At 34.1% G+C, this 15,051-nt stretch overlaps 1 protein-coding gene across 1 annotated transcript in view; it reads right to left on the bottom strand.

The window, feature by feature from the left end:
- The window catches only part of LOC149798930 (uncharacterized protein C5orf34-like), a 78,374-nt gene that overhangs the window by 54,558 nt on the left and 8,765 nt on the right, over positions 1 to 15,051 (bottom strand). The window contains exons 2-3 of the mRNA XM_089957843.1: positions 11,470 to 11,650; positions 1,330 to 1,469 (exon numbers count right to left, since the gene is read on the bottom strand). Coding sequence (XP_089813969.1) covers positions 1,330 to 1,469; positions 11,470 to 11,614 — 285 coding nt within the window. The 5' untranslated portion in view covers positions 11,615 to 11,650. The remainder of the gene's footprint in view (positions 1 to 1,329; positions 1,470 to 11,469; positions 11,651 to 15,051) is intronic.

The raw sequence follows: 15,051 nt of genomic DNA on the forward strand, positions 1-15,051 counted from the left end.
TACTAGATGAATCTAATCCACTGGGCATTTGGATTGATTCAGCATACATGTTTACTGCAAGCAATCAAATGATCCGTAGTGCACCCTCCGAATATTCTGGTTAGAACTCGATAAGTTGAAATCATGATCAGTTTGATTACGACCCAATTACATGACTGTTTTGGGCATGAAGTGGTGGCAGAAAATTTCTGGGACTTTTTCAATATTTGCGAAATTCAAGGACTTTTTACGGTCAAGTAAACAACTATTTCTCCCAACTTTTTTGCGATATCCCGGTAGTGTGGGAACCCTGTACATAACTGGTTGTCAAATTTCAGGTTTCGCTTGGTCCTTTTTTGTCAAAAGTAAATTCCAAAGCTGATGAATTTTTTTTTATTATAAAGGTTTCAGTGAAGGTACAACCTTTTGTGGTAAAAATGGGAGCTTTAACTAGTAACGGATTCAAGATGGTACAATCGAATGTTGCAATTACAGCTGCAACCACATCACCATACTGCCATGACAGACTGATTTTATTAAGTTTACTTTGAAAGATAAGAGGTCTTTTAAATGACAAAAATTAAATACTACTTTTCTGTGTTAACAAAACTAGTTTTGAATTTCAGAATGGATAATTTTGTGTATTTGCAAGATTTATTTATGCAGCTTTTAGATGAGGACAAATTTGTATGCCAAAATGTAGAAATAAATTTGGTTTCTAATCACACAATGTTTGGTATTTATCTCCAAAGACAGATTCATATGCTCGTATAGATGGATTACAGGATAAACTAACAGTATACTGAACAGTAAATTTCATTTCTCCAAGATAGATTGATGGTACATCTCAACAAAGCAGCTTTCCTGACAGGAAATTGTTAAGTTTTCCCAGAAGAAGTCAAAGTCCCTATTTTGTACACAAAAGCAATTTGCAAGTAAAGATCTGCAAGCTGATTGGTACAGAGTCAAACTATAGGCATGTTTTGATCTTATAAAATCCTTTACAGTTGGAACAAGACTGTCTGGTATGATCTCCAATCTTTGTTTGCCATGACTAATACTATATTCCGGACTTTTTGACATTAATCTCTAATATGCAAAAGGAAATCTGTTTACATCAGGAATAAGTTCAAAAATTTGGTCTCCTCCAATACAGGAATATGTGAACCATCAAGAACAGAATCTGGGATCATAGATTATTATGTAATCAGCAGTGTGCAAACAGTTTTAAAATACTCTATCTAAAACTGAACATCTTGTATTCATAGAAAGATAATTCTCAACATCAGTCTGCTTTCAAAATTTTTAGACTATTTTATACTGCACCACTCACTCACAGTATCAACCTACAATGATCTGGTCCTGATGCAGAAATTCTCGAGTAAGAAATGGTCTCTCAGCAAACCTATTGCGGAAGTCCAGAGCAGACATGGCCTTCTGCCTATACTGACTGGTAACAAATTGACACCGCTGCTGCACCACATTCAAACCTGAAAATAGTTGAGAGACAGTCTGACCACAAATGCACATTAAAATAATGTTAAAAAATACAGGTAGCTTAGCCAGGTAGATTCTATACCATCCATATATTAAATACCATATTAATGACAATATGCTGATACAGAAATCAATTTTGGAGTAAAATATGTTTCTTTCATGATACTTACCTGGCCATAATACAGCCACTATCTTGCAAATCCAGCCCTCCTAAACAAAAAAAAACAAAGCTAATATCATCTGTTTTGTTTTTGCAATAAAAAAGCAATAACAGCTGCTTGCCAAGACACCATGCTGGCAATAGTGGTCTCACCTTTGATAGCTTGGCACCAAATCTCATCATTTAACAGTTACTAATTGAGCAGAACTACACTTTTTCCAGGACAGTTAAAGAAGAGAAAGGGGGGGGGGGGGGTTTGAGGAAACACCTGTATTTTCATTGTGTAAAAATTGTTCTCCATCATTAAAATGCCCTTTGTTATAATCTAATGAAGTAATGGGTCACATGACCAAAATTAAACCACTGATCTTTAATTGATCTATCAAATATATGAAAATGTGGATTGAAAGAAAACATGAATATCAGTATTATATCTTTATTTCATTTTAAGAATATTATTTGACAAAATTAAATGCATAAAGGGAAAAATATATTCAGTTTATATAAAACAAAATTTTTACTATATGTCTGACTCATTGATTGGATACATACACACAAGCATTCATAAAGTTTTCAATCATTCTGGCTATACTGCTACTCAATAAATCAGGCATCAATGGAAGCCAACAAATACATTATAATGCAGGACAGCTGTATTACTGAATATACACAAAGAATTAATTGCACTGCAAAACAGAGTTTCTTGAGAAAAAAATCTTGCTTTCCACAGATCAAGCAAAGAAGCAGAGCAACCCACTGAACACTTGAGAAAGTAGCTTGCTGCAATGCTGATACAGGTTGCACCAAGTCAAGTGTGTTTGTGTGTGTGTGTGATTTGGATTTTTAACATAGCTTTAAAAAAATTTCAGTCATTTTGCTATGACATCTGCAGTGTGGCAGTTTATAGTGATGTCTAGCACGGAGGCATCATGCCACAGACATGTAGCATGATGTCTTACCCAGTCACATTATCCTGATGCCAGGCCGACCAGTCCTAACACTAACCATTTTTTAAATAAGTCTTGGGTATCACTCAGCCGAGGTTTGAACCTGCAACCTCCCGCATCCAAGGTGGATGCTCTAAACACTAGGCCACTGGAACAGTCGCACTAAGTCAAACAGTCTGTTGGGATCTCAGAAGCACATACCTCACATCCTGAATAATTTTTATCAGAGAATGTTTCTCTCAAATGATGCCGGTAGCAACTGTCCTAACCTCATGAGTTTTCAAGTAACAAAGTCTCATGTGGTCAAGGGTTAATTCTTTGTAGGCAGAGTGAATGACCAAATGGATTGAGGGTTAAAGTCTGAGACTTCCTTCTTTAAGAGGTATGAAAAAGATCTCCATATTATGACTGGCTGAACATGTTTCAAGTACTACTCCAATCCCTGGAGAGGGTGCAAAAGATGACCTCAGAAAGAAGGGTCAAAAGTAGCCTCCAGTTTCAAAATGAAAGACTGATTTCCCTTGAGCTGGAGCACGACCTCCACCAAAAAAAAAGCAAATTGTTTAGAGCATTAAGTTTCTCGTAGATTACTTATCCAATCACATTAATGTCAGAAATATAAACCCTATTACCTCCCAAACCCAGTCCTCCCAAAGAGGAAAATTTTTCTTTCTGTCTATATTAAATGGATGAAGGGCAACAACTCTTGCATACTGCCTCCCCTTGGAGGGCAACCTGTTCTAACTTGTGTCCTCCATATCATGATGGCACATCATTTTGGAGATTGTGGAGTGATAGCCTGAGAGAGTTATTCAAGCTGAGGCCTTTGACTTTAAACTCAATGACTGGGTGCCATCAACTTATTGATCTGGAATACAACTAAAGACAAAGTCTGGTAAAACTTGTTGAAAAAGTTCCTGTTCATAAGCTCAAAAATTGAAGAAAAAATTCTGATTTGACCTTTATGGTCAATTAGGCATGAATTTTCTAAATCTAAATGGGGATATGTTAGCAGTCTGATTTGCAAAATTATTTTGCAGAACCAATTAAATATTGCACTAATTGTTTTAATGGAAACCACAGTCAGTGCTACCATTCATTCAACAGAAGCAATTATCACAGTATTTTCAAAGTGGCCATGTTGGAAGTCAGAAGAGTCTTGCTAACCAGCTATTTATTTGCTATAGTTTTAGTCAAGGCAACCATTTTGGATGTTGAATCCCAACTTGACCTGTTCTGGAAGAGTGTTTCTTTATTCCTATAAAATTGTTAGTTCATATATAGCTAACTGTTCAAGTGAGATAGCTGTTATGAGATTTTAAAATTTTAGAAAGTCACACTGGAATCATTTTCATTTCATTTAGAACCAACTACAGATAGTGAGAAATGTTCAACTGAAAATCCAATGACCAACCCTTAAAGAAAACTAGTGACAACATGATTTTCAGGATAGCACCATTTTACTTCTCACAAAGTTGTTATCATAACAAATCTTTAAGTGCAAATAAGATGTCTATATATGACCATAAGGAAGCCACCATAGCAAGGGATTTCAGATGACTACTATGGCAGCCATTCTGGAGATCAGATTGGTGGCATTTTCATTTAGGACCAACTACATAAGAACTTGTTATGGATTTGTGTAGTAAAATATATACACATTATATCTTTACAAAATGTAATTTGGGTTCATTGACACATTATAGCATTCCCAAAGATGGCTTAGTTTTATTGATCCTTATTTTAAAATACTGAGCTCAATTTACCCATTGCTGCACATGAAAGTGCCTCTAATGAGAAACTCAATTACTTCAAGTTCTCCAGCAGTGGGCTTTCACCACAACTAGCGTACATAATGAGCAAATTCTCATTGTTTCATCACAATATAAGTTAAGTCAGGAAACTATACACCTTAGAGGAGCAATCTCATAGCTGTTGAGGTATTTGAAATATAAAATTGCATTCTTATTTGCTATCTGTTTTATGTGACAGAATTGTTTTATATACTGGATGTTTCAGAATTTAATCTAAATTATACAGAGTCGGACCTGTCACATAACACCATGCTAGCATATAATCTGTTTCAAATTAGCTATTTTTATAACTGGCAGAAAAACTCAATTCAATGATATGTTGCATGCACTGAATGAGGAGTAATGTTCGAGTTCTTATAATTTAGTGAGATTATGCTTGTTCGACACTGATTCATGTATGAATGTGGTTATTATAGTAATAATCTTGTACAGTAGTTCTGAAGAAATGATTTAATGTGTAACAAAGCCACTTTTATGTACATGCATGCATATTGTATGTTACTGTATTCATACTTAACCATGTCTCATTTACTACACAGCTCATTCATTATACTTTTAGCTGTTTTCGTGAAGAGGAATTGTAGAACTCTTAGAAGTTTTGTGTAACCCATGTGCTGCTCTTAATGGTGACAGTTTGGAATATGGTACTGGTTTATTTACGTTGTGGGACCAAAGATTTGTAGGTAATGGGCAACAGTGACTGCCCTTTGTCTATTGAAATAGAAAAAAGATTAATTTTGTCTTGGCTGGATTCACGAGGTAGAAGGCTAATATTCCAAATGTAATGCAATTGGGGAACATATTCAAAGGTGAACTTGTAAAATAATGCATAATATGGATTGATAAATCCACACAAAAAATCCAAATAGAACATAGGATGGGCCTACAGGAACATAGAAATGGCTGGATTGTTGGAGGATTAACTGTACAATGTGTTCTATGTACGGCAGCGAAGCTAAAAATTAGCAACACCAGGCAGTGCCAAGTGGAGGTAATGGGCAAGAGTTACTGCCGTTTGTCTATTTGAAATAGGATAAGACAATCTGTATCTTTTAGTATTGCTGGATTTGTGAGGTAGTAAGCTAATATTCCTCCGTTATGTGATTGGGGAACATATCAGAAGGAGAAATCACCTACATGCATCAAAATATTTGACAAGCCAAAGATTGAGAACACATTTTTATCCATTTAATTATTTGCCAAGCAGTACTCACATGTCTCCTGTTAATCACCATATAAACACAAAGTTATATTATTATCTCACAAAGTTATATTATTAACAATTAACTCCTTACACACCTAGAGACAGACGTGCATCAAAACAATCTTTAGACCTAGCCAGCCAACAAACAGCCTGAGGTGATTAAGGACCTGAACATCAGCTAAACCCAGATGTATACAAATATTAAGATTAATCATAACCGATTAGTTAGAATATCAATATCTATTCCTTATTTTTCAATTAGTAAATATTCACATTATGAAGCCTTTGTGAGAAAATGTGACCTTGACATTGACTATAAGACTGAAATATGTATTGTGGCATTACTAATGGGACATTAACGCTCCCCAACTCAATCTTTTGGACTTCCCCATGGTTAGGTGACTTGGAAACTTGAGCTTGCTTGTGACAAATCTAAGCTTGGCCTAGGAGTCCGGCAAGTTGATTTTTTTCCCTGTTGTATATAAATGTAAGTATTCCAAGCAAGCTTTTCATGTTTTGTTTTTTTAAAATCATGTGAATTTGTCAAGTTGAAAAATTTATGAAAATAAATTGCATAATTTCTGTAGAGACTCTTAAGACTGCACCCTATTCCATTCATTCAAGTGTTTGTTGTCTGAGATATGTTTTAATCAGTCTCTCACTTATTTCAATCATTACTACTGAAATTATTACCAAGTGGTAAAAAATCGTAATCCGAGTATAAAAAGTGTCATCTATATATTACATGCCATATAACAGACTGTATAAAAATGTACATTTATTCTTGCTATTAACCTGGCTCTGTTGCTGGTTAAAATTCATGTCATAAATGGGCTCAATCCATAATACAAATACAAAACATACTGGCAAATTCTGCAATTAGCATGATGATGTGCTCAATAAGAGTACTGTATTACATTGCTCTCATAGTCTTCTTTTGAATCACTATGATGTCTGCAGTGTCGCAATTACAGTGATGTCTAGCACTGAGGCATAATGCCGCAAACATGAAGCATGATGTCCCTCACGGTCTCATTATCCTGGCACCAGGTCGACCAGTCCTAACACTAACCTCATAATGCTGAGTGCCAAGTGAGGCAGCTACTAGTATCATTTTTATAAGTCTTTGGTATGACTTGGCTACGGTTCAAACCCACACAAGTTAAAAAAAGCTCCCTCTCCTCTAACATTTTTCAGTTGTATACATAAAGTCTGTTTCACTTAAGATTTGGCATCATTTTTTAAAAGTATAATCTGCTCTGCTGCCTAAATATATTAAAATATAATGAATCTGTGAGAAAAGGTTTCAAAATTAATGAAACTAGTCTGTCTTCTAGGAAATGAGACATATGGGTACATGACAACCCTGAGACAGGCATAAGCATAATTTTTCTAAAATGTCAAAAAAGCAGAATCTGAGCACAAAAAGTGTAATCTATATATTAGTACTAATACTGGTACCCTCCTTCATTGAGGCTATGACATAATAGCTAATATGTTATATGCAATAGTTACAGTACACTGTATAAAAAAAATGTACATTTATCTTTGCTATTCAACTGGATCTGCTGGTCAAAATACTTGGTAAAAATGGGCAAAATGTATGTGGATCTGAACAATACAAACATAATACATACTGAAAAATTATTTATATTCAACACTCACATTAATTAGTCTGCATTTCTAACTCTTGCTGAATGACAGTATAGCCGACAAATTCTGCAATGGGCATGATGAAGTGCTTGATCTGAATGCTGTATTGCATCACTCTCATAATCATTACAAATTTATAAAGCAGTGCTGATCTGTCATTTTTCTGATCAAAAATGTTTTTAAGTTTAAAAATGATCCATCTGCTCTAAGAATTTTCATCCATAAGTCAAACCATAAAAACCCATTTTGCTTAATATGTGGCACCATTTTCTTTAAAGGTTCAGATTGGTCTGACAACTAAATTGATAATGAATATACTGAATCTGTGAAGCAGAGTTTCAAATTAAAGAAACCTGTCTGTTTTCTTTAAAGTGGGTCATATACAGTTGCTATACATGGAAAATTAGGAATATATATCTAGATCTAATGACAAATTAGATCTTCCACTATTCTTATGCAGCAGTCTTTCCTTTAAAATATTCACAATTTTTTTAATGAGTGGAATTACTGCTTTATTTATATTTTATTTTTTAATGTAATGGAAAAGCATAATCCATATACAGGTGAGCAAAGAAGGAAATGTATAATGATTGGCATACAATGAATGGCATGTATGTCAAAACTCCATTTACTTGTCTATACATTTTGCTGTTCTTTTAACCTCTCAATCTAACCATCAGTTTCTCCGAGTTTGGGCCCTTTTATCTACTCACCTATCTCTTTACACTGCCATCCTTTTATTTGCCTAAGTTTGTCTGTCCATCATTTACTTCATCATCCATTCACTAAAGAAACCATGTACACCCCTCTCTCTCTCAAACAAACATATTAATAGGTAACCATAGATACATATTAACATTTGCTTTTGTTTTCCAGTAACACCTAACAATTATAGGATTAATGAAAATAAATTAAGAGTGTTCTGATATGATCAGGGGAATAATTACTGTTATTTTTCCATAATTACAGTAACTTTGATATTTGTAATTATCAACAAAATTCTAAACTAACTACAGTACATTACTAATATAAATTTTGGTATAAATTTAATAATTTCACCAAGGAAACAATTCCCATACAAACTGTTGGCACCTGATACAGACAATTAAAAAACATTTTTTGCCATATAGAAAAAAATGTTCTGAATATCACAATGACATAAGATCAGATTTAGTAAAAAGAAAATAGAAAACAAACTTCTTCTCTTGCACATCTACATATATGTACTGTAACACACAAACAAAACATTTCACTCATATATATATAATTAGCACACAAACATGTCACTCATATATGTCATTAGCACACAAACATGTCACTCATATGTCATTAGCACACAAACATGTCACTCATATATGTCATTAGCACAAAACATGTCACTCATATATGTCATTAGCACACAAACATGTCACTCATACCAGTAAAACCCATTATAATGAGGTTCTGCTTGTCATGTGATGGCAGCATGGCTAATTTTTAAATTAAGGTGACCTTTCTTTTTAACATCCTAAATACATGCTCTAGGAAAAGCCGATCATTTGTATCCCTAGCACTGCGTTTAATGTTGCCTTAACTTCCGAAATATTCTGATTTCAATGCACATTTTCTATGGGGGAAGTTTTTTGAAATTTTTTTAACATAATCCCACTTATATTGCGATGTTATTCTTTGGACCCCGAGCATCATGTTATAATAGGTTTTACCTGTACATGTAATTAGCACACAAGCATGTCACTCACATACATATAATTAGCACACAAACATGTCACTCATATATGTAATGTAGCACACAAATACATGTCTCTCATATATATGTAACGTAGCATGCAAACACAATGTCACTCATGTATATGTATTGTAGCCCCCAAACACAACATGTCTCTCGTATGTAATACTGCACACAAACACAACATGTCACTTATATATATATATATATGGAATGTTTATGCATGTCATTTTATGTTTTCCATTTTATGTGACATTATCATCAGTTTGCATTAAAATGCAATAAAGACTTGTACCCATGTCAAAAACAAATCTGTTCTATGAAGTACCCATGAACTAAATATATTTAGAAAACACTATTAAAATCTGACATAGTGCTGATTTTAGTAAAATGTGAACCAAGATGTAGATTACATGTTAAGAATCTCTGGATGTATACAGATTTAAATGAAACATGCATTGCTTTCATGTGGTGACTTCTTGCTGTAATGTTATAATCCTGGTCATTACTTCATGCTTATGCAGGGAAACCAAACAGGTCTGGATAAAACTTGAGTTATATTTAACTCTGGACTAATAGACTTTCAACAGGAGGTTCAAGTGGGCTTGAGATCTCTCTCTCCTGGCAGTCCTCTGCCAAATAGCCTAATGGAAGAACAGTTGGACAAGAAATGTATGTCAGCAGGATGCTTTCTTGATAAATTTTGTCCACAGCTATTCACTGCATATGTTATGAGAACAGTTTCCTGGCTTTTTAACCTTTTACATCTTCATTCGTATAACTCACTCTCCAGTAATAGGGTAATCTATAATCTACTCAGAGGGGTCAAATTGGCAGTATAATATTTTAAAAGACATTTCACATAAAGGGACACAACCATGAAAATAGTAAGTTTAGTCTTTTGCAAAGTCCATCACAAAAACACAAACACTACATAAAAGCAGTGAAAGACATTTATAAAATCTCTTTGAATTTAAAAATGCTAGGAGAGTTTTAATCAAAGATTAAAGAATTATGGGGGAGGTATTCTGAAAACTTAATTATTATTTTTAACTTAGAGAAAGTTTTCTGTCAACACAATGACCATCACACCCATATATAAAATTTGGTTGCCATGATAGCAATATCTGTTCAAGAGTTATCTTTATATTTCCAGAATTTCTCATTTATGAATGGATTTATAAATGGATTGAAAGCTTGAAAATGTCAATTTAAATTTTTTTGAACTTTGTTAGCCTAAATTACCCCATTACTTTAGAGTGAGTCATGCTTGATATCAAAGCCTAAATTACCCCATTACTTTAGAGCGAGTCATGCTTGATATTAAAGCTTAAATTACCCCACTGCTTTAGAGTGAGTCATGCTTGATATTAAAGCCTAAATTACCCCATTACTTTAGAGTGAGTCATGCTTGATATTAAAACCTAAATTACCCCATTGCTTTAGAGTGAGTCATGCTTGATATTAAAGCCTAAATTACCCCATTACTTTAGAGTGAGTCATGCTTGATATTAAAGCCTAAATTACCCCATTGCTTTAGAGTAAGTCATGCTTGATATTAAAGCCTAAAGTACCCCATTACTTTAGAGTGAGTCATACTTGATATTAAAGCCTAAATTACCCCATTGCTTTAGAGTGAGTCATGCTTGATATTAAAGCCTAAATTACCCCATTACTTTAGAGTGAGTCATACTTGATATTAAAGCCTAAATTACCCCATTGCTTTAGAGTAAGTCATACTTGATATCAAAGCCTAAATTACCCCATTGCTTTAGAGTGAGTCATGCTTGATATTAAAGCCTAAATTACCCCATTACTTTAGAGTAAGTCATACTTGATATCAAAGCCTAAATTACCCCATTGCTTTAGAGTGAGTCATGCTTGATATTAAAGCCTAAATTACCCCATTACTTTAGAGTAAGTCATGCTTGATATTAAAGCCTAAATTACCCCATTGCTTTAGAGTGAGTCACGCTTGATATTAAACTTCTTTTATGTCATAATGCTTTCAGTCTTTGTTTTTTCCCCAGTTGTTTAGATCTTTTAAAGTAATGGCCATCATAGTTGATGGTGGATTGGATTCATTTGCATACATGTTAAAAAGCATTCAAGCTTGAGCACTTTCTATCAAACTGACATTTATACAAAACTAAGCTTTTCATGCCTGTATGCTTTCTGTTAAATTTGGTAAACTTATGTTAAGCATTTTGGAGAAAATTTGTTCTCGTTTTTCTATTTTCAGTAATGGTAGCCATATATGATGGCTGACTGGCATAACTGGTATAAATACATGCCAGAAAGCTTCCTGCAATGTTTGGTTGGAACTTGTCTAGTGGTCTTTGAGTAAAAGGCGAAAATAGCAATTGATCGGCAATGGATGATTCACGCATGACTTTTGGGATGCAAAGACATACTATGACCTTACTTACACCCAAGTGAGCTAAAACAAATGCTTAAAGACTTATTTTGGAAGATGATTTTTCATTCACCTGCCACTGGATGACTGCCATCTGTTGCTGTGTGGTAAAAGAATGTGGATCCACATGGAGTCAGGTGGAGCCTGGAGCCATCAGAGTATCTGACCTCAACAGCATCGTTAGTATACAGTACCATCAATGTGGGAACCACAGGCATAATTATGTTACCATCATGTCCAGGTGAAGTATTAACCTGTAAATAAATTTCAAAGCAAGTAGTGAAAACTGTCTACATCCTTTAAATAGAAACCAAGGGGTTAAATGAACATGCCAACCTATTCATATGTGAGAACTACTGTGGAAAAAGTGTATTATATATATACACACACATATATACACATACATACATATATACAATTATAATGTAATTTCAAGCAATTCTTATTACAATGATTCAAATTTAAAATTCTGAGATGTGATCAAAAATAACTTGTGTACTTTACATTGTTGTTGTTGTAGGGTTCAACGCCATTTTTCAGCACAAGATAGGCTATACATGGCAGCCAGCATAATTGGTGGAGGAAGAACCCTGGAAAACCCCGGGAAGAACCACCGACCCACAAGAAGCTACTGGCAGGCTTTCTCACGTACCAATGTTAGCCAAGCCTGAGACTCGAACTCACGCAGACAGAGGTGAGATGGCAGTGATCCGTAACGGAGAGCACTTTAGACCACTCGGCCACTTGGGGCCCCGTGTACTTTACATGTACACAGCTAATCCATTACCACCTTTTAAATATAAATATGGGTAATGTGGGGAGAATATGGGAAAATGCTACTTTCCTGCAAAATGTTAGCTACTTCTGTGTGGATTATGACCTTAAATTTTTATGTCAACAGGGGTGGAAATGTCTTTTGCTTATTATCTGAAAACATGCTGAAATTCTACTTGACATGAAAAATAAAATCTTGTCCAGAATTTATATACAGAAAATTAAACATAATATATAAAATGTGCTCTTAAAATATTAAAACTTGGGTAAAATTTCAAGAGACTCAAGTCCAACATAAGTGCACAATGACAATATCATAAACAGTGTCCTTATCACACGTTATGTACATACTTAGACAAATTCCTTTGTCCATGGTGACCCCTCTACATTTTGGAGGTATATTTCTCTCCCAATATGTATGAGGGGCTGAGCATAGTATTATAGTATTGGATGAGGGCAAAATGAATCAACATTCCCTCTGATGACTTACAAAGATAACAAAACTGGTCAGGGGCATGGGGTGACTAGGCCACACAAGCAGATGGAAGGGAATGCTTTAGAATAAGTTTTCTTTACAGTTAGATGGTAACAAGTATGCCCTAAAAAAAAATTAAAACGCAGGAGATTCTGGAGCTTCACCCTCTAGGCCCCCACCAGGGTTTCTATTCCAAAGACCCCTGGGACGTTATTTTATGGTTTTCCTAGTTTTAATAACAGCAGCTACATTGGATGGCAGATTGATTTTCTTTAAATACAAAGATGCAAGCCCTTTATGCCACAATGTTTTCCCTCAAATTCGATGATTTTTGTTGAGCAGTTTTTGAGAAGCTTTTTTAAGGTTTTTCTGTATGCAATAATGATGGCAGACAGAATGTCCTCTATGCCAGGAGGTTTTCTGTCAAATTTGGTCAAATTTCATTGAGAGATTTTTGAGAAGTTGTTTCAAAGTTTACTTTTAGTAACAGAAGCCATATCTGATAGCAGATTTTCTTCATTTGTAAGAACATGAAAGCTCTTCATGCCAAGTTGCTCTCTGACAAATCTGGTTGAAAATGGTACATTGATTTTCGCAAAGTGTAAATCAAACATTCTGACAAATGATGCATGACAGACAATCCACACCAGATGCAGGGCCATATTATAAGCTCCCTTGGCCTTTTTCCTCACATCAATTAAAAATAAGTAACAGTAATAAGAAATGTTCATTTCCAAATCACAAAAAAAGTTTTATTCATCAAATTAAGCTAAAAAATTTATTTTCAAAACTCTATCTATTAATTTTAATTAATTTTAATTCATTTGGGCAAATTAATTTCAACATTAAGAAAAATAACTTCTGGTTTTTGAACTATGTCCATCTCATCAAATGCTTGAATCACCAGAAATGGAAAATAATTATTAGCTATATTTTTATGTACACTTTGCACCTTCAAATATTAGCTACATTATCTATGGCATAAAACAGAACCAGTGCTCTTTTTCTATAACTGATTTTGTTATACCAATTGATTCCTACAGTTGCTTGTAGCTATTCCATGTCATAAAAAGCTTACTTTAACCACCATATAAAATATTTCACAACAGCAGCACTGGGTTCCATTCTTCAACTTCCAAAGAGAATGAATTAAATCTAATCCAGAATTATGGCCACCATATATATATATATATATATATATATATATATATATATATATATATATATATATATATATATATATATATATATATATATATATATATATATATATATATATTTTCCATGGTGTTGGGAGGCCATGTGGTCTAAGGCACTTGCCTTTACAGATCACTGACACCTATGTCTGCATGGTTTTGAGTCTTGGACTCTCCCAACATTGGTGAGAAAGCCTGCAAGTAGCTTCCAGTGGGTTGGTGGTTCTTCCCTGGATGTTTTGGGGTTCTTCCTCCACTAGATATACTGGCTGCCATGTGTATAGCCTATAATGTGCTGAAATATGGCACTTAACCCATAACAACAATATACAGAATTTACAAATGGCATATATGACCGCCACATCTATAGAATATATGGCCAGCATAAGCAGCTGCCTTGTATGTAGAATATGGAAAAATGGGCACATGGCATATATTTAAATAGTGACTTTAAAATATAGCTTGAAACTCCAGCAATACTGAGTAGTGGTTATGGACTTAAATATACTATAATAAATTAATTAAAGCTGAGATTAATGGCAGTATTCAAAGAGACATGGAATCCTTTGTCACAAAATGTGTAAGTAATGTCAGAAAGCACTATGAAAGTTAAATGTCTTGCAATGTAACAACTCCCATTTGTTCTCTAGTACTACATCAATGATTTATAAATTGGTTCACTATATAAAAGTTCATTTTGTTATCCATCTTAAACTGCTGAAGCAAGGTTTTCATACAATGGAAAAATTACTGTATTGAGCAACAAAAACCATTTTTAATATAATTATAATAGCTATCTTATTTTTTTTATTTATTCATGGACACTACTGGTATTTCTAGAATTACTACTTGACATTACTGGTATTTCCATAAATACTTCTCAACAATATCATGCACAAATGAATGCTGGTATTTCTAGCACGTTTCAAACACAATACTGCTTTCTCCATTATTTTCTAGGGAGTATTGTATATGCATTTTTCCTATCTGCAAGATTACCAAATCACAATGTACAATCATCCAATAAGAAGATGATGTAAAACTTCACTGCATCACCTTCCCATTTAAACAATGTGTGAATCACCAATATTTAAAGATCACGCTGCATAATCTTTCAATGTCAATCTTGATCGGCAGTCTGATTGTTGCTTCAAGAAAAATTCAAACTATTGGATGTCAATTTGGCACCATTTTCGATTAGAACTACTAC

This window comes from Sinohyriopsis cumingii, chromosome 5, assembly GCF_028554795.1.
Source record: "Sinohyriopsis cumingii isolate HCF-2022 chromosome 5, ASM2855479v2, whole genome shotgun sequence".
In the NCBI taxonomy this organism is placed as follows: Eukaryota; Metazoa; Mollusca; class Bivalvia; order Unionida; family Unionidae; genus Sinohyriopsis; species Sinohyriopsis cumingii.